Source organism: Xenopus laevis, chromosome 2L (assembly GCF_017654675.1).
Source record: "Xenopus laevis strain J_2021 chromosome 2L, Xenopus_laevis_v10.1, whole genome shotgun sequence".
NCBI classification, from domain to species: domain Eukaryota; kingdom Metazoa; phylum Chordata; class Amphibia; order Anura; family Pipidae; genus Xenopus; species Xenopus laevis.
Genome location: NC_054373.1, coordinates 33,029,605 through 33,050,995, shown reverse-complemented (window position 1 = coordinate 33,050,995; position 21,391 = coordinate 33,029,605). Strand labels below are relative to the sequence as shown.

Here is a 21,391-nt window from a genome sequence, read left to right as displayed (position 1 = left end):
TGGGACCCTATCCACACATTTGGGCTGACATTGGTGTAGGTTTATATAACAAAGTTATCCCAATGGCAGGTGGTTGGTACGATGTTCCCAGGACAATAGCTGAAGAGTATCTGAACCACCGGCCTGGATCCATCGCCTCTTGTCACCATGGAGGGCCAGAAAATAAGGGGCAGATAAAATAAGGGGCAGATTTATTAAGGGTCGAGGTGAAAATTCTAATTTTTGCTTGGTCAAAACTCTCAAATTTGAATTATGAATTATCCAAACTCGATTCGAGTTTTAATTCGAATATCAAGATTTATCATACTCTGGCCCTTTAAGAACTCATATTCGACTATTCGCCACCTAAATCCTTCCGAATTACTGTATAAGTCAATGGGAGAGGTGCAGGGATCAATCTGGTGATGTTTGCAGCCTTCCTGACATTCGAGTTTTTTTCAAGTTATTTTAATTAGATTCGAGTTTTTCTAATTCGCATCGAATTCAATTCGAGTTTTCGGGTCGATTTTTTTCCCCGAGCTTAGAAAATTTGATTTTATTACCGTAATACATTTCAATTAGTGTCATTTTTGAATTTATGGAAGTTTTAAAAAACTCACATGAATTTGAAATTCGATACTTGATAAATGTACCTCTAACTATATGGCAGCCAGAACAACTAGGGGAAAATCAGGCTGTACTGGAGGTTGGAACCGCCGCCTCTTGTCACCATGGAGGGCCAGACAAAAAGGGGCAGATTTATTAAGGGTTGAAGTGAAAATTCAAATTTTTGTTTGGTCAAAACTCTCAAATTCAAATTGTGAATTATCCTTGATTTGAGTTTTAATTCAAATATCGAGATTTATCATACTCTGGCCCTTTAAGAACTCAAATTCGACTATTCGCCACCTAATTCCTGCCGAATTACGGTATAAGTCAATGGGAGAGGTCCAGGGATCAATCTGGCGATGTTTGCAGCCTTCCTGACATTCAAGTTTTTTCTTTGGAGAAAAAATTTGAACCGATTTATTTTAATTAGATTCGAGTTTTTCTAATTCGTATCGAATTCAATTTGAGTTTTCGGGTCGATTTTTTTTTTCCTCAGCTGAGAAAATTAGATTTTATTAATAGATTTCAATTGGTCTAATTTTGAGTTTATGGGAGTTTTAAAAAACTCACATGAATTTGAAATTCGATCCTTGATAAATGTGCCTCTAACTATATGGCAACCAGAACACCTAGCGGCAAATTTAGTAAGCGGTGAAAATTCACCAGCGACAGCTTTGCAGGCAGCACAACCCTAATTCACTAACATGCAAAGTTGCGTCCTGGGCGCTGAACACTGGTGAAGTTGTGCTAGCGTTAATTCGGCAAGCAAAGTGAAGTTGCTCTAGCGTTGGCTAATTTGCATACAGCGGGAAGTTAAAGTTGAATGGACGTATATGTTGCAGCAAATACATTACACAAGCCCGGGAAACTTTAATAAAAGAAAATAGAGTTGTTATAATGCCCTACACATGAGCCCAGTGTATAGTTTATGTGCATTATGTTAGGAAATGTAGGGGGAAGCCTGTTATGCCAAAATATTTGTACGCTCTTTTACAGCAAATCACCCTGAAAAAAGGAAAAGACGCCAGCATTTTTTGGGACTTAGAAAATTTTCAACTACAGTTTGAGGAACTCCTATCTACTCTATTGCACTTCGTCTGGTCTGAGGAGGCGAAGGCAAGTCTGGCGCAAGAGGCAACGTTCAGTAAAATCCGCATCTTAGTGAATATGCCCAGTTACGTCCCTTCGCCAGAGTGCAACTTCGCCTGGTGACGGAGTGTGAATGAGTGCCAGCGTCAGTCTCTTTCGCTAGCGAAGTTACGAATGCGCCCGTTAGTAAATCGGCAAAGTACCGTAATGACGGCATGCTGGCAAATTTTCACCAGCGTTAGCACTTCGTCCTTTAGTAAATTTGCCCCCTAGTATGTTATTACCACAAACACTGCTTGTGACAAACGACAGGAGCTGCACACTGCTCAAGTAGCTGAAATATTCCAAATGCACAATTTAAGTTTTTGATGGGACGTAGAAGTTGAGAACCTTTATGTCATATTTTGATTTCTGCAAGCTGCCCCAAAACTGTAACCGTCATGCTGTGTGACACTTGACAAGATTGGTATTATTTGATTTGGCAACCATTGCAGAATGGAACCTTCTGCTGAAGCCACTTTTTGCTAAATGTTTGTGTTCTCACCTTGTCTGTACATGTGAAGAGCGTCAAGTAGCCGAGACCCACGAATCTGAGCCCGAAGGAAAGGGACATCCACTTGCATGAGCTCCGCATCACAGCGTTCTCCAGACAGATCTGATTCACTGGAGCCAATTCTGGCAGCGGGTATTAATCGGGCATCACTGTTGCAAGCATCAGCTTTGGACAGGAAGCAGTGGACAAAGTGTATTTTAGACTTCTTGACTGTATCGATAAGAGCATCCTGCGTGGAGACAAGAGCAAAGGCATAAACCATAGGCCTATCAGTAGCATTCACAGCACATGCACAAACCCACAGAACTAAACTGAGATAGATTTCATGTCTTTGGACTCGAAATTGATGGATGAAACCGTTTGAACCTACGACTTCTCAAAAAATAAGATTTAGTGGATTGCCAAATGTTGGCAATAACAGTTACCAAGGCAATAAAAGATCACTGAATGAGCAACATACAGCCTCACTAGGGCATACTGGCATCGCTGCAGGCAAAATTAGGCAAGTCAATTACTTTGGGGTAAGATGATCCAATAACCAATTTGAAAACTTTGCAAAATTTTGAATAGCTGGGCAGCGGATATCTAGCTAGCTACAACATGTTTTAGGAATTGCTATGCTTACTGAAGCACAGTACTCCATCATTTCCAAAGATCCCTCTTATCAAATTAAAAAAAAAACCAACATTTTCTTTGGTTAAAAAAAAACAATTACATATTGAAATTCCTTGGGCTGGAAAAAAAAAAAAAAGCTGTCTGCATTACAATTCATCCTGTACTTTAACTGTAAATGATATGCTTTTAATATCGTCCCCTTTGGCAATCAGAAAGCAAATGATAGATAGGAAGGGAGTCGAGCACTCGAGTGCAGCATTATAGTAGAGTTACAAAATGCAAAGATGAAATCCATTAGAAATAAACTGCAATTTCATTGTGACACTAACACTTATTATGTTGTCCTTTGCATTTGTCTAATGGATTTATTAAAGAATGTATAGTTCTAAATGACAGTGACTGAATATACAGCACAATATGTTCACCATCTGAACAAATGTATTGCTACGTTCACTGTGAGTGCATTCAACCTTGACCTTTGGAATGTTGTGCACATCATTTTAAGGCAGTTTGGACAGGACTTCCCACACTGGCTGATATTTGCACATTTTGTGTGGCGTGCTTAGCTCTGTTTACAGGTTCTGCGTTTTCTTCAGATTGCATTGATTCACACGCCCCCTCCCAATTAATTCTCATTTCCTGTAAAAACTAACCTGTCAGTTTTTAATCTCCTGTTAAAACCTAAAACTGCTTGGGAGCAGCCTGGCTAAAAGATTTATTGTGTGAGGTGTGCCCATGAGAAAAAAAAAACAAGTAATGGCATATAGCTACTGAAACTGTATATAGACAGAACACAGAATCTCCATACTAGAAAACAATGGACACTGAGTGTAAAGGAGCAGCAGCCACATGCAGAAGGATATGAACAGGTACCATGAATAACTAGATGCTCGACAAACACTCAAGAAGTCACTTACCACTTGCAGTTTGATCTGAATACAAAGAGACTTCTTCTTCACAGCTGCCACCCCTGTAGTGAAGGTTTTCCTCATGCTGGTAGCTCTGCGCAAAGCAAGTTGGGACCCCCCTTCTAGACCAGCCACTGAGCCAGAAAGCACTGTGGCTGTCCCTGTTCTACCAGCAAACAGGCTGCTTATTATTTTCCTAAAAAAAAAGAAATCATGAAAATAAAGTTATCCAAAAGTGAAGGACCTGATGCATAAAATACAGCTAGGCAAAGAAATTGGAGGTTTCCATTTGGACTCCAACAAGGCTAATGTAATTTACAGAAGGTCCCCACAGTCTACAACAGTTGAGCAGCTCTTTTAAGCTCCATGCTAAAACTCCATTGCCATTATTACATAATAATACAGCACATGATTTATTGAAGGCCAGATCTAATCATAGAGCCTTACTTATCTGTTTTAATAAACATTTGTGTAAGTGTTCTTGCTGTAGAGCAGGTATCCCCAACCTTTTGACCCTGTGAGCAACATTCAGAAGTGAAAGGAGTTGGGGAGCAACACATGCATGAAAAATGTTCTTGGGCTGTGATTGGCCATGTGGTAGCCCCTATGTGGATTGTAAACCTACACGGAGCCTCTGTTTGGCAGTACATCTGGTTTTTATACGACCAAATCCAACCAATGACTATAAGGAACTTGACGGAATCTTGTAAATGGGGTTAAAATATGGAATATGGAATATGGAACAGGGCATTAAGAGGACAAAGATCACAAAGTTCATAGAAGATCCTATTTATGCGTGTTTGCAATAATTCTTAAGAGGATCTACCATATTCCTGCTATAGTAGCATCACTGATAGTGGTCATAAATGGATGATGTTTCTGCAATAGCTGTCAGAGACGCATGACTTAGCTAAGAGAAGAATTACGGTTGCTACAAATTATGGTTGCTACAAATTACGATTGCTACCAATTATAGAATAAATGTTTGGTGCAGACCAGAAGGAATCTAATACCACCATTTGCTATTACAAGGTTTTCCTCTATAAGAAGTATAAAGAAGACAAAAATGAATACTGCTAAACTTACTTCTGGGAATCTTGAAGTAAAGCAGCTGCATTCTGGGAAGCAGGGTTCTGCTTGACATAATTTAACCAGCCCGTGGCATCATACTCCACCCAGTTGGTGCCATAGCTGTGACCCAGCAAGAAGTGCCGAGACTTACTGCTCTGAAGAAGAGGTTTCTTGCCTGGAAAGTGGAAAGGAAATGCATTAAAACATCTATATGCCAACACAGAATTTAACAGACAGACAATATGTAAGCCTGGAATTGCATGCGCATGAAAAGAACATTAATTCAGAGCAGTTCTCCACTCTCAATTCCCACTTGAAAGTTTCTTCAAGATGAAGCCTGACAGAAGTCACTTTAACCTACATCAAACATTTATTTTCAGGTCTTATGGCACAATATAATATACAAAAAAACAGGCAGGCTCAGCTACGTGCAAGCTCAGCTACGTGCAAATATAGTGGGTTAACCCATTAAATGTACTCTCTTCTGATAAAGGAAAGCTTTGCCACAGCAAAACTTAACTCGTATCAGTACAATGCTTATATAGTGCAATGGCACAGGTAATAAACATATTATACAGTAATAGACCAACTAACCCCCTAACACAGTGATCCCCAACCAGTGGCTCATGAACAACATGTCACTCACCAACCCCTCGGATGTTGCTCCCAGTGGCCTCAAAGCAGGTGCATATTTTTTAACTACCTGCTTGGAGAAAAGTTTTGTTTGCAAATAACTAGATGTACTGTCAGAATCTCCTTTAGACTGCCAACCCACATAGGAGCTACCAAAGAGCCAACCACAGCCCTTAGGAACTTTTTTCATGCTTGTTTTGCTCCCCAACTCTTTTACAGTTAAATGTGGCTCATGGGTAAAAAAAAGGTTGGCAACCCCCGCCCTCAGGTTAACAATGAGTGAAGAGCAAGTCTTTCCTGAAGACCATGGGCCCATAACCATGCACCACATGTTTTCCGGAGTGTGGAGTGCTTTTGGGTACAATACATCTGGTGTTACTTTAGTTTACTTTAGGAAACTGTAAATAAAAGTCCTGGGAAATTCAGGAAACATTAACACAACACTATAAATTAAAGCAGGGATCCCCTACCTTTTTTACCCGTGAGCAACATTCAGATGTAAAAAAAAGTTGGGGAGCAACACAAGCACGAAAAAGTCTCTGGGGTGAAAAATAAGGGCAGTGATTAGCTATTTGGTAGCCCCTATGTGGACTGGCAGCCTACAGGAGGCTCTGTTTGGCAGTGCACCTGGTTTTCATACAACCAAAACTTGCCTTCAAGCCAGGAATTCAAAAATAAGCACCTGCTTTGAGGCCACTTGGAGCAACAACAAGGGGGTTGGTGATCAACATGTTGCTCACGAGCTACTGGTTGGAGACCACTGCCTTAAAGGGACTTTGGAAGGTCATAAATCCTTAGCAGACAATGCATTCTCTGCTTATAGTGGGTAAAAAAGGCAACTGCAGAATTCTATTCAAACAGATGAGTAAATGGAGGGCAGTTTTCTTACCAGGCTCCTCGCCTTCCTGTGGTCCATAGTAAGTAAATAGACGTTCCAAAAGTGTGTCCTCATTGCCCCCGGGCTGCAGTGCTTCTTCTTCCAATAACCACAAAAGACCTCTGGCCTCATCAGTCCTTGCCAGTGTCCTCACCTACATTTTGACAGAAACCAATTACCCACAATACATTTGACATTTTTCAAGCAGTCCCTTCGCTTACTCGCTTTCTGCACCGCAAAGCATCGGCTCTGAATAGGCATCCAGCTCCTCATCAGTGCAATTGTCCCTACTTTCTTCACTTATCCAGAATCTCATTCTACTCCGCTCAAGGCAGCTTTCTCTAATTGTCAGCCTGATTTTCTTGATAGAACGGCAGTAAAAGGGTACAGCATAAAATTTAAAAAAAAGTACAAAAAAAAGCAGTCAAGTCCGCAGGGGTAATTCTCAATTCTCATTTAAAATACACTTAAGGAAGAGAATCAATACTTAATGCTTCAGATCGTAAAAACACATTATTTTGTAGTAAAACGCTTTAGTCTTATTTCTTCTTTACTTAAAAAAAAATATCTGGCTGACTAAAAGAGAGATAGGCAACCTGTAAACACCAGCTGCTTCAAACAGGTCTGCCCCATCTTCTTTACTAAAGCTGCAGACACAAGCCCATAGTTTGGAATATCTGAACAATGACTGGTCTCCAGGGACAATATGTTAGATGTATGTACAGCTTGGTCCTGCTGGTCTAGCTACCTGACCATGAATTCCATACATGTGCCTTCATTCGCTTATGGGGAAGAAGGGGTTTTGCAGATGAAGATGAACTGCGAATGGAATAAAGCTTTGGTTGGGGTGATAGGATGCAGGACTCTGTCTTGGGTGCCCTTACCTCTAGGACTGGTACTTTATAATACATGGGATCTTTCATTGTAATTGGTTGTTTCAGCTTGCCCCCCAATGAATTATAAAACACAGTTTTAATATGTTGGTGCAAGGAGGCTCCAACTGATCACTGAATGATGTGCAATTACAGGCAACCTAGTAACCTCCCCCTATTGTCTCCAATTATAACTGTCAATTGATTCAGGTGAAATTTTTGTCTATATATAACGATTCTGTCTTGTATTTGTACTCTGTAAAGCACTGTGAGGATCGATGGTGGTATATAAACATTAATAACTGCAATAGACGTGCATGGCAATGACTGATTACGATGAGTGTTTTGCTCACACCTCAAAAGACAAACAATACCCAAGAAGCTAATACCCCTATACGTGTTTACTAATGATATCTGCAAGACCTCTGACTGAGTAAGGTTCCTTTCAGGCAGCAGATAAAAGATGGCTGCAGAGACGAGAATAAAACTCCAGATTTCTGCTTCAAAGAAAGCTTTTTTTTTTTTCTTTAATGAATAGGATAGCAATAACTGGTGTGTCAATTAAAATGACTTTTCTTGTGCTGTTACTGGCCCTTTAAAATGAAAACCATTAAATTGCCTTTTATTTTTCATCTTCCAAAGCGTGATTTATTCTTTCCTTTGATAAAGCTTAAAATAAACTGGGAAGGCCTCTAGAGAAGCTACATTTTAGCCGGTTCCCCCTGAGATGTGGCATACACACAGGAAGATGGATGGGAAATTAACAGCTTGCTGTGACTGCTGGATGATTAATGTAGGTGGCTAGAAAATAAGCTATATCCTTTAACTTGTTCGTATCCAAACAACACTAAAGGGAAGCCAGAGGGTTAATAGAGGGTAAAAATAAGCCCGAATTTGGATCATGCGGATACTTCCTAGAGAGAGGTACAGTGATATACTTTATGTACAACATCATTGCTCTGTTTTATTGTACATGTAAGTAAATGCCCTGAAGTAAAACATAAAAATGTGTAATGCTTTGTATAAGAGAAGAATTGGAAAAGCGATCTATTCTACATGTAATCAGTTCTGTACTAGAAGAGGGGACTATACTGCCTAACCCATGTATTCCAACACAGATTCTATATAAAACCAATTATTGCCAACGCTAAAGGCATGGTTCACCTCTAAAGGGGCTGGTAGCCTTAGGGTTAACTATGATGTAGAGAGTGATATTCTGAGACAATTTGCAATTGGTTTTCATTTTTTATTATTTGTGGTTATTGAGAGATTTAGCTTTTTATTCAGTGGCTCTCTGGTTTGCAATTTCAGCAATCTGGTTGCTAGGGTCCAAGCTGTCCCAGCAACCATTAATTTATTTGAACATGAAACTGGAATATGAATAGGAGAGTGCCTGAATAGTAAGATACTACTTAAAATATAGCAATAATACATTTGTAGCCTTACAAAGCATTTGTTTTTTTAGATAGGGTCAGTGACCCCCATTTAGAAGCTGAAAAGAGTCTGATTAAGGCGGCAAATAATTGAACGGCCAATTCTTAGTAACTTTTGAATCACTCTTCACTTTTTATATGTTGTTTTTTTTTTTATTCTTCTTCCTGGTTTGTCTCAGCTTTCAGAGTGGGGTCACTGACCCCAGCAGTCAAGAAACTATTCAATACGAGGATACAATTTTTTTCATATTCATCTTTCACTCACACCACTGCCTGGTTTGCTAAACTGAACCCTAGCAACCAGATAATCTGCTAAAATTTCAATCTGAAGAGCTGTTGAACTAAAAGCTAAATTATTCAAAAACACATAAAATAAAAATGAAGATAAATTGCAAACTGTCTCAGAATATCACTGTCTACATCATACCAAAAGTTAACCTAAAGGTGAACTGCTCCTTTACAGTGTTGTCCATCAATCGCCTGCAGGCTAAACAGATGGATATACATGTATGGGACCTGTTATCCAGAATGCTCGGGACCTGAATTTACCGGACAACGGATCTGTAATTTGGACCCTCATGCCTTAAACCTACTAAAAATTAATTTCAACATTAAATAAACCCAATAGAATTATTTTTCCTCCAACAAGGATTAATTATATCTTAGTTGGGATCAAGTACAAGGTACTCATTTATTATTACAGAGAAAAAGGAAAACATTTAAAATTTTGAATTATTTGATTAAAATGAAGTCTATGGGAGAAGGACTTCCTGTAATGTAAAGCTTTCTGTATAACTAGTTTCTGGATATTAGGTCCCTTAACTGTATATGGTTTGGCTATTCAAGGAAATTCAATTTAAAGAGGCTGCAGACCTCTTGCAGTTCCATTTACTGAAACATACAGAGGTGGGCTGTAAGTTTTGCTCTCAGGTGAGGGGAAGTTGCTATCTCATTTTCAATAGAGAAACATTTTTAAAAAGGTGCCCTGCAGCATCAAGATTATAAATCATAAAGTCATTATAAAAGTCCCTTTAAAGAATTGTAGGGGAAAACAAAGTCAACAGCAGCTTTTCCTTTCATGCCACTGTGACAATCTTATCCAACCTTTGCCAGATGTTTTATCGACTGCGACTCCCAACAGACTCCTAACAGCTTCTGGCTATCAATGAGTTGGTAGCAGTTATAATTAATACCATTGTGAGGGCTGCACGTTGCGCATTTCAATGAGCAAGAAAAACATTTCCGAGGGTCATTGAGGCACATTAAATTGCCTGCAAAGGCTACACAGGCATGGGATCAGTTATCCAGAAAACTATCATCCAGAAAGCTCAGAATAACGGGAAAGCCATCTCCCTTAAGGTGGCCATTGACGTAGAGATCCGCTGGTTTGGCGATGTCGCCAAACGAGCGGATATCACCCTGATATACCCCATTGAAGTGGGCCCAGCGATCAGATCAGAACGGAGGCCAAACGATGGTCGGATCGCGGGATTGCATCAACGAAAAGATTTGGCCGAGATCAGACAGGATTTTCTAACTTGCCCGATCGGCATCTGGCCAACTTTCAGCCAAATATCAATCGGGAAAGCCCGTCAGGGGCTCTACACACAGGCCGATAAGCTGCCGACTTGGTCTTTCGGCAGCTTTTATCGGCCCGTGTATGGGGGCCTATAGACTCCATTTTAGCCAAATATTTGAAATGTTTAAAAAATATTTCCATTTTCTCGGTTATAATTAAAGATTACCTTGTAGTTGATCCCAACTAAGATATAATTAATCCTTACTGGAAGCAAAGCCAGCCTATTGCGTTTATTTAATGTTTAAATAATTTTCTTGTAGACTTAAGGTATGAAGATCCAAATTACAGAAAGATTAGTTATCCAGAATGCTTGGGACCTATGGTTTTCTGGATTTCAAGTCCCATACCTCTCCATACTTTAAATGGCAATAATTCATTTAGAAAACAACCAATGGCTTTGCCAAAATGTAACTGCCTATATTTGTCTGAAAGTTCTTCCTTTAATAGGAATCAGAAACAGAATTATACCATTTTCCTAAAAGTGCAGTCTAGAGTGCATTGCTAAAAGTATACAATTACTGCTGCTCCCACTGCGAAGAATAAACAAATATGCAGATAAAATAACACATGCCAATGGCTCTGTTCTCTCTACTGAAACGACTGTTATCAGCCATCAGCCCTGTAATAACCAGTGAATGCATTTAGATTTAGGGTATTTATACAGAGTTCTAGCATCCCATGCAATGCATGGGCTCTCCTGGTCATGTAACCCTCCTCTCATCCCTGTTTCTTAACAAGGGTTAAAAGCTCCTATTTATTTAGAAGGCTGATAGAATAAATACTATATAAATTAAATATAAGAGCAGGATGAATAATTTAAGAGGCACAACAGGCTCTCTTGGGTGCAAATGCTTTACTACTCTCCGTCTCTACCTTGGCTACATAACCTGCCAGATCTGAGCATATGGTTATTTATGCAGTGCTTTGAAATGCAGCTTCTTAAGAGCCTCAGCCACAGACATTTATTCTCAGCGTTTTTATGAGTCATGCGGCTGCTGTCATATTCTATTAAACTTTGCAAGTATTTCTGTTACTTTTTCACATTAATGTGGATCTACACTTAACCAAAGCAGAGGGATAATAATGCCCTGGCTCTTGCCGGCGGCTCAGTCATTGTCAGTGATTGGGCCGCGACCCCTCTACTTTCCTGGAGAAGGAATCCGTCTTGTTTTGCGATACCTGCAATTTGCCCCATGCGCATCAGCAGCAAATCTCTCAGACATGGACTGCACTGGGACCCATATGGTAATTATACGGAATTTGTAGCAGTCATTTTTAATTCCGTATATCCGTCTGCTCTGTCTCCCACTATTCCTGCTTGCATTCTTATTGTAGTGAGATGTTTTTCAGGCACTGCAATAAGAATCACTTAGAACGGTGCCTGATGATACAAGATATACCCATTGTGTGTAAAAAAGGCTCTAAGTTTGCACAGGAGCATAGCTGCAACCAATAAGATGTCTACGTGGCTAGTAGATGTGGCTAGTAAATGTTACCTGCTGATTGTTTGCTATGGGTTACTGCACCAGGGCAAACTTCGTGCCTTTTATCACATAACCCCAATAGTTATTTAAGACTTTCCTAACATCGCTAAAACTGTATTTGACCCTATAACCGAACCAAGGTTCTGAAAATCTCTGGAGGGGTTTACATTCGAGTTAATGTTTACAAGAATGATATATGCCATTTGTCACCGAGCTTTAATTAATTGTATATTTGATCCCAGTCCAGTGAGAGCAGCCATGTTTTCCATAATGAGACGAGCTTGTCAAAAAAAATAATGAAACTGAATGACAACAGACAAAGCATCATGAAAACAGACAAACTGCTTTGAAGTGGTTGCTTAAAGGAGAAGAAAAGGTTAAAATGAAGTAAGCTTTATCAGAAAGGTCTATGAAATGCACCAGTAAACCCTCAAAGTAATGCTGCTTTGAGTCCTCTGTCAAAAAAACCCCCACTGCATTTCTAATATGGCAGCTGCTATCCTAAACAAATAGAGCTTCTAGAGTGGTTTACTTACGGTATGTGGTATGGTACAGGTGGTGGCAGGTGGGGACATTAGTAGCCCAGCGACAAATCTTCTCTACGGCGACTAATCTCCCCAATTGCCTTCCCGCCGGCGAATCGTATTCTTGCCAGCGGGAAGGCATTTTGGGGGGATTCGTTGAATGCAGTAGAGAAGATTTGTTGTTGGGCGACTAATCTCCCCGTCTGCCACCACCATAAAGTCTTTTACAGAATAAATATAGCGTTGTATCTTGCACTATTGTGGCTCATCTATTGGCAAAAAAAACATACAAAAACGCATTTGCTGGCTTTTGCATCACAATCTAGACACTAAATGCCTCACACAATCAATCTAGACACTATCATGTCCAACAGCTTCCACAAAATATTTCTGGTGTGTGGAGGAACCTTTTCAGGGATGAAGATTCCCTCTTAGAATGTAGGCTCTTGCAAGCAGGGCCCTACTGTCTTCTAACAATAACCAATGTAACTGGGATTCATTTTTGGAGACATTTTTGTCTGAATGTGTTAATCTTTTGATCTTGCACTTTAATCCCTTTACTATGTAAAGCACTGCGTGAAATGATGGCGCAATATAAATAATAATCATAAATAACAGATTTCTTGGTTGCTGTATCAAGATTTTGCAGAGGGTGTAAATAGGCCAATTGGCCATTGTGATTGGAAAAAAAGCAAGCCTGAATTTGTGGAAAGGCCACAAAGGCCTGGACCTAGTGTGGCAGAATTTTATGGGTGGCATGCGGCCCATCCACAACACAATGAATTCAGAAGCACTGGGGACATGCGGGAGATTTGCCAGCTCTTTAAATCTCTCGTCTGCCAATCCCTGTGCTCTGGGCCTGTCCAGATAAGACTTAGGCATGTGTGTGTGTGTGTGTGTGCAAGATGAGATGTTTTTTCCTTCAGAGCATAGGGGATGTCAGATTTATCAGCCTTACTATGTGTTGCCAGACCAACCATCTTGATATCATTATAGCAGGTATCCTGTAGGTATCCCAACCTGATTTGCCTGCTATGTAGCACCAACCCTTTATTTCTTGTTGTTGTTGTTGTTGGGGTAGGGTTTCAAAATTGACAAAATGCATATGTAAAAGCCCTTCACATGTGTATGAAGGACACAAGAAGCCTTATTTCCAATGCCGAGTGCTTAGATTAGTGTTTAGAATCATGCTATCTTATTGTAGCAGAAGGACTGTTTCATCGGAGTATCAGGAATAAAATGAGTTTAGCCATGTATGCATTTAAACGGTCTAAAAGCCATATAAGCTTAGTGTGTAGTCCCTGTGTAGCCACGGAATTACTTACCTTCCCCAGTCCTAGAGAGGGAAATCACAAAGCAATAAAAGTACATACAGAGAAATAGGTGAGGTCCGTGCATTCTGACTGCCTCCTCTCTTGCTTACCAGTGTTTGATGCGATGCTTGGTCTACAGCAGCTACCGAGCCCGATGTATTGGGCTCAATTTCATCTAAAGCAAGCTCTATATTTTCCTAAAGGGGACAGATGAGCGATTAGTATCTGTGAGACTAAGATTAAAGTTATGGCATCTTTAGAGATCAATATGTCAATTAGTCTATTCATTCACAAGTTATTGCAGAGGGATCCTGGAAACATTGCTGTTCTATAGCGAAGTAAGCTGGCAGGTCATGACTACTTTTCCCTGTGCCCGTTGTGTATGACCAGGGTATTGGTTACACTGTTCTGAAACCCAGAATTACCGGCTGCGTTAAATATAATGTGCCCAATATAAGGGCCACCACTGGGAGACAACTTAGCTCAGCATTATGCCAGTCAGTGGAGATCTGCTAAGGATTTTACTAATTGCATTATACATGGTTTGATGGTCAACGAGCCAGCTGTTATCGCAGGAAACTTTAACCCTGCAAGTACAATGGAGAAGTCTTTTGCTGCACAGATTTAATGATCACAAGAGAACCATGGTGAAGGCACAAATCTTCAAACAGAATGCCCCAGGATCCCGCTGCACAAAATCATTCAACCAATTATGTTTAATAGAAGGTTCGTCTACAGCAGAACCGCTATCAGACAGAATACGAGATTAGCTCTACACTTAAGATCATCATTAAACTGAAAAACTAAAGCTAAATAATTTAAGAAAGATTTCATGAGAGAATCTAAAGGGTCCAGGGAAAAGGTGGAATAAGAAGAAATTGGCTATAGAAAAAGGAGACCGAAATCCTCTGGACTCACCAGTATCAATGTATTCATATATTTTATGCAAAGGGCAACTAAAAAAATGCCCTCCATTTGCTGCAATATATTAAAGGTGGCCTACTACATCAAATCATTCATCATTGCCCTTTAAGTGATTTATTAAGAACTGTAATAGAACTGGAACTGTAATACTTCATTACCATTACTTGGCCAATTCAAATATAGAGCTATTAGGGATGCATCGAATCCACTATTTTAGGATTCCACTGAATCCTTGGTGAAAGATTATCCCGAAACGAATCTGAAGCTAAATTTGTAGATGTAAATTAGGGAAAAGAGGGGGAAACAAACCAATACACTGCACTCATGCATAAAATATTTTTGACTTCTTTGTTTGTGTGTTGAAAAGTCACGTGATTTTTTTCGGATTTGCATTTGGCTGTGCATCCCCAATAGCTATATCTGAATAAAGTACCCAATAGCTATACACTATTTATTTAATTTAAAGAAGTAAACCCATTTTTAGAAAAGGGTTCTGACCGATCATAGAACAGAACCTCACAGACAGCCCTGCTCCACCATACTTAAGCTAGAAAAGAACAGCTGGGCTAACAGTCGCAGAGCTGTTCCAACGTACATGCCCCCCGGTCAGTGATCACTGCCAGAAACCAGAATTGATTGACCAGACAATGTAGCCATCAAGCCCATTGTGCAGCTCTGCCTTTTAAAGTCATGTTCAGAGGAGCGGGGCATTCAGGGGGGTTTCCTTGGTGTAGATTGGAAGGGGGGGTGGCCTCAATAGATACCCTATACTTTCAATATGGATGTACTTCTTACCAAAGACATCATATTATAATGGTAGCTTTTTGCACAAATTCCCTTAATGTATATTGCTATAGATCAGTGCAAAGATCTTATATTAATAATGTGGTCACATCCTCATTGCACCCCTGCATTACAATAAAAAAAATATATAGGGTGAACACAACTCCCACCAGTAATTAGATATCACTATTTTTTTTTTTACATGAATTTATTTGCCCCAACGATGTAGGTTACAGATAACCTGCCATTGGTCCTCAAACTCTCTTAACAGAGAAAAAAAATTGCAGGGGATTTTTCTGAACTGAACCAAGCATTACATAGCAACTGCAGGGCCAAAAGGCTAAAAATCCCGCTTACAGATTAAGGGGCTTATTTACCAAGGTTCGAATTATGTTTTCCATGAAAACGTAAGTTTGAGTTGATTTTTTGGTCAAAACACAATTTCAGATTTAATAAAAAAACACTTGAATTTTTTAAATGTTTACATTTTTCAAGATTTCTTATACCCCGACCCTGGAAATCGAGATATAAGAAAACTCTAATTTGACCTTTGATAAATAATAGGGATGCACTGAATCCACTATCCACTATATCAGCTTGATTCGGCCGAATCGCTGAATCCTTTGAGAAAGATTCGGCTGAATACCACACCCTAATTTGCATATGCAAATTAGGGGTGGGAAGGGGAAAACATTTTTAACTTTATTGTTTTCTGACAAAAAGTCATGCTATTTCCCTCTCCGTCCCTAATTTGCATATGCAAATTAGGATTCGTTTCGGCCAGGCAGAATAATTCGGCCGAATCCAGCTGAAAAAGGAGAATCTCGAACCGAATCCTGGATTCGGTGCATCCCTAATAAATAACCCCCTTAATATCTGCAATACTGCAAATCTGGGCATTGTCCAAACTATCTTGTCCACCACCAGTCTCATGCACCATCCCTACCACCAATCTCATGCACCATTCCATGCATATTGATCAATCAGCAGTTTGTATTCACTGGTCTAAAGCAGATAAAATATCTGATTGGTTTGCCATACCCCGTGCTGACTGAGCCTATATTTGTGGATAATTTCTGCTTAGTACCACATTACATAGTGACATATACCTCTTTGTATCGCTCAAGCTCCTGTACAAAGGTCTTCTCATGAAAAAGGGCCTGCAGACGCTCCTGGGCATAGTTGTGGCACAGTTCTTCAAAGGTGGCTCCCCTGTCCTGTTTTACTAACTTTGGGTTCTGGAAGCCAGGCGTATCCACAATCATAATTGAGCAGAGAGAGTGCTGGCTGGATTTTAGGGCTCTGTAAAGGCAAGCGTAGGTTTAAACTGCTCCACGTGCACCATACCAAACATGAATATTCTGAACACCAAAACTTGAAATCATAAAGCAATAAACCTATGTAACAATTAGATCTAAACAATACCTTTATATAAATTAAGACTTTGACTTGGTTTGATATGTAGCAGAATAAAGGGTTTGTGGCATGGATGATAATACAGTTGTGGGATGAGCTCCCTGAAGTCATACTTCTTGAAACTTTTTTTAGGGGCAAAAAAGTTAAGGCTAAAGGTAACTGGTGTTGAAGTATTCATTAATTTTGAACCCGGTAAAAACTGCTACCTAGGAGTCAGGCAAAGACTGCATTAGAATGTTAGTCCTAGCTCGAAATAAACAACAGAACAGGTAAAAGAAATGCAGTGTTCATAACATACTGAGTGTACGTGAACCTTTAAATTGAATAAATTGCTCTGCACACAACCTGTAAAAGCCGCATCCAACCTTTAAACTGCAGATAGAAAGATTGGGAGCTGGGTTATGAACACAAGCACATAAATTACTTTTACTTAGTGCAGTAAAGTAATGCTGTGCACTGCAGAATAACACAAGAATGCTGCTTCTTTCTGGAAAAGGCATCTTGGTATGATTTCCACCTATAAAGAGAGCAATAGTTACAGCTAAAGACTTAGGAGCCACTAAACCAGGTTAAAGGGAACCTGCAGACCCAACATCACTCTATCAGGGGAGTTATAGCTCAACAAACACTCATTTTTTAAAACTATGAAGATTTTCATTCATCCAGGTCATGGTATATCTAGTATAGGTAAATCTAAAACAACTAGACTTGCTGAGTAATCATTGAAGATGTTTCACTACTCATTCGAGCAGCTTCTTCAGTTCAACTGACTGGTATGGGAAATTCTCGGCATATAAACTCTTCCACTAATCCAATCACAATGGCGAATTGTAACTCTTCAAAGAGGTGACATCTGAAATTTACAGAGGTGTTGATTCTGCGTAGTTACTGTGAGAGTTTATATGCCGAGAACTTCCAACACCAGTCAGTTGAACTGAAGAAGCTGCTCGGATGAGTAGTGAAACGTCTTCAATGATTACTCAGCAAGTCCAGTTGTTTTAGATTTACCTACACTAGATACTCATGTTTTAAGTTGACCCTAACTGCAGCAGACTATGTAGGTTTCAAGGTGGAAAATGCTTTCTAGAAAACCCAACAGATATGTGCTTGTCATGTCACATAATTGGATTAACACCAAATCAATTAAAGAGTTAAAAAGTAAGCTTTTGACATTCAGTCGCTAGTGTTTGGTCCTGTTCTGTTGATCTCAATTCACCCACTGCCTGTGCTTGGCCATGATCAGTGCAACATGACCACCTCATTGGTTTGCAGCCATAGCAAATGTCAATCGTAGGGCTCTAATTTACTTTACTTAGTTCGAAAATAAAAAAATGTAAGGAGGTTGCCATCAATAATTAAGTGGTGCCCCACTCAATAGACAACCAGAATTTTTAAGCAGGGTTGTCCATCCTGTTCCTCTTCAGTGGTTCTTGCAATAAAACCTCTTTACACAACCTGACAAAAGATGGTTGTTAGTAGATTGTGGATATGTTTGTTTATTAGCTTGAGGGCCATACATTAAATATTGTAGTTTTAATAAATGATACATTTGCTATGTGGCCATGTACAGCTCTAACTTACTTATACAGAGTTTGAAACTAAGAAGATGCAAGGAGTTTGCCATCAATATTTAAACGGTGATCGATTCAATAGACAACCAGCAATTTTAAGCAGTATTGTCCATTCTGCTCCACTTCAGCAATTGCTGAAATAAATCTCTAGCTCTGACAAAAAGGTGAATTGTGGAGATGTTAGTTCATTAGCCTGATGGTCACAAGTTGATCATTCTAGTTTTAGAAAATTATGATGTACTCCATTTACTATGAGGGGGTCTCTGTCCTGAGACCCTGCACAAGTCAGAGGCAAGAAAAAGGGAACAGCAGTTAGAAATAAACGTGCAAAAAAAAAAAAAAAGGCCAAAAAAATAAACATCCGTGACACAAACAGGGGATATCAAGTGGGCATAGACTCTACAGGATATTTATTAAAATACAAACACACTACAGTATATAAAATAATGGCACTCTTTGTCAGTTCAGGCAGGCCCACCCAGTGTTCATACCTGTTTACCAGAGAGATGAGTAAGGTGAAGAGCTCTGAGTATAGACCAGAAGCCATGCCCTCCAGACAATCCAAGGCAGACAGCTTTGTACCTTCAATAGGAAAAAAAAACATTAGTAACATTGGCCTGTTTAAACGTTGGTTATGTATCATCTTGAAAGATACAAAGTCTGACTTAAAACATGTATTAATATCAGCAAAACAAAATGATCTGTAAGCCTTCAGCTTTCAAGCAGCATTTGTTTCCTAGCATTACAAGGAATATACATTTACATAATGGACCATACTTGGCAGAAATACATGAATATTTACAGTAATATTTCTGAGCAGGCAAGAACAATTTTGACAGGCTGGTTCCCCATTATTTGTAAGGATATAAAATGTAGGACAGTGATGACTTTTTACACTTCAAGCCCCCTTGGAGGTTCAACCTTTGTATAGGGTCCCCTATTAGCTAATAAGGTTACAGATATAGGAAATCTTCAACTCAAGTTCTAGGACATTGTATACATTTTTCTGACAAATCTAACCCTAATCACCTGGGTTTTTAGCTCTGTCTCAGAAAGCATACAGGTACTATCCCCAAATTTCACCCTAAATGCCCTTCATGCTGAGCCCCCAACCTGTAGCATTTTACTGCAACCAAGTACAGCTAGTCGCTTCTTGGAATACAACTGGTCATTGTGTTTCCATATAAGGTCAGTGTGTATTTGTATAATTACTGTCTCTATAAAGAGAAAAAAAACTACAAGAACAGACGGCTCCTTGCTGTGCCAAACCATTACCTTTCTGTTTGCCCAACCCAAGCTGGACCTCCCCATCAGGTTTTATTCTAACCCCCTTGGGTGCGCACAATATCATGTTTGCAATAACAAAGTAGAAGAGTTTACCAAAGCAGAATAAATGAAAATGTAGCAGAAATTGCCTTTACATTGTTTATTGCTAATTAATCCCAAAGCATCTTCTGAATTTCTTTACACTGCAATTTGCAGCTACTGGCTAATTAAATCCTGCCCTTAATCATTAAGAGTCGGTCAAGAATGAAGGCAGCTATAGGACCTTATTTATGGAGTTTGCTGAAGTTATAGAAAGCAAATTATGTTGGAAACGGCCAAGTTGCCGATCAGATTTACCCAACAGTTTATCTCTTTCCTATGCATCTTTGTGAAGAAGCGAGAGAGCAGTAACTGTCCTCAAGTCTCCCACTTGTAGCTTTTAAGTTATAGCTAGGTTACAGCTCTCCTGAAAAACAACCATGAGAAGGGGGCACCTGAAGCTCTAGAAGCAGGGTGTTGGGGCATCTTGGTCGGCATACGGTACATTAGTGACAGGGATACAAAGAAAATCTGGGGATACAAATGGTGCAGGAAGGAGAGAAGTCTGAAACATAAGTAGAAGGAGAACGTGCCACAAAAGGGACAAAACTTGTCCCTCTAAGATACTCAAAAGTCCACACACAAACAACTTTCTAAAATGACTGAAAGGGTACTAACAGCAGACTGAAAATTTCCTGCCATGAGCAAGGAAGGGCAGACTATCCAACAGGTGATTGGCAGAATCACAGTAGCCAACAACAGAGTTTTAGATCCATTTTCAGGAAGGGTTTTTTTTTACAGTGAGAGCTGTGTAGATGTGGAATTCTTTCCCTGAATCAGTCGTAATGGCTGATACATTAGAAGGTGTTGGATGAATTTTTAGCACGTGAGGGAATACAGGGTTATGGAAAAAAGCTCATAGTACAAGTTGATCCAGGGACTGGTCCGATTGCCTCGGAGGGGGAAAATTCCTTCCCGACTCCAAGATGGCAAATTGGAGAGGTTTCAAATGTTTTGGTTTTTTTTTTGCCTTCCTCTGGATCAAAAAAAAAAAAGTTAGGCAATCTAGCAATTAGGTAGGTTGTGTACAGTACAGACATAAATGGTTGAACTTGATGGATGCGCGTCTTTTTCAACCTATCTCACTATGTTATACTATGAAAGATCTAACAGGAAGAACAGAGTGACACTCACTCAGAATCAAATTCCATCAGTAATGGATCCTATTAGCACTAACCCTTTGCTGGTTCTTGTCCTTGTTATATGCATTATATGTGACAAAAATTTTACCTAATGGATAACCTAATGCCTGTTCAAATGCATTCACAATTTCTGCCTTTCAGAGAAACAGAAATAAATAAAAATTGAAATGAAAAGAAGTGGTCTTTCTCTCTTGCAGTATAATCACAGTGTAAATAAGGAATGAGGCAGGCGGTCAAGCAGTGCCTTCTGCCAGTAACCTCATTATAAATCACTTTAGTGGTCGCTACCCTTTTGTTTAAAAAAATATTATGCATTAAGTGGAAAATAAAAATGAAAAGGTCAGCCTGACATCAGTTCTAACAGGGGAGAAGTGTCAATGTCGAAAAAGGTTAAACCATGTAAAAGGAAGAAAAATTACAAACATTACAGGAATGTTCCTGTGTGAATCGGCCCATCAGAATATTGTCATAAACATCTCCACTACAGACCTAATGATGTTTTTTGGCAAGGGATGGAACTGCTTCGGCACACACCGCCATACTCTTTAAATGTGCAGATAATCAGACTCAATTTCAGCTGCAGCTACTATTAAGCATTAAAGGAACTGCAGTCTTGCTAATTTAGTACTAGTTAAAGCAAGCGCAATTTAA

The 21,391-nt window shown here is 39.6% G+C and overlaps 1 protein-coding gene across 13 annotated transcripts in view; it reads right to left on the bottom strand.

Moving 5' to 3' along the window:
• myo18a.L (myosin XVIIIA L homeolog) overlaps window positions 1-21,391 on the bottom strand; it is a 193,543-nt gene that overhangs the window by 68,271 nt on the left and 103,881 nt on the right. For all 13 annotated transcript variants that reach the window (XM_041581711.1, XM_041581712.1, XM_041581709.1 and 10 more), the window contains 7 exons: window positions 18,725-18,815; window positions 16,356-16,548; window positions 13,650-13,736; window positions 6,347-6,488; window positions 4,840-4,999; window positions 3,763-3,949; window positions 2,222-2,459 (listed from right to left, as the gene is read on the bottom strand). In XM_041581711.1, the coding sequence (XP_041437645.1) occupies window positions 2,222-2,459; window positions 3,763-3,949; window positions 4,840-4,999; window positions 6,347-6,488; window positions 13,650-13,736; window positions 16,356-16,548; window positions 18,725-18,815 (1,098 nt within the window). The remainder of the gene's footprint in view (window positions 1-2,221; window positions 2,460-3,762; window positions 3,950-4,839; window positions 5,000-6,346; window positions 6,489-13,649; window positions 13,737-16,355; window positions 16,549-18,724; window positions 18,816-21,391) is intronic.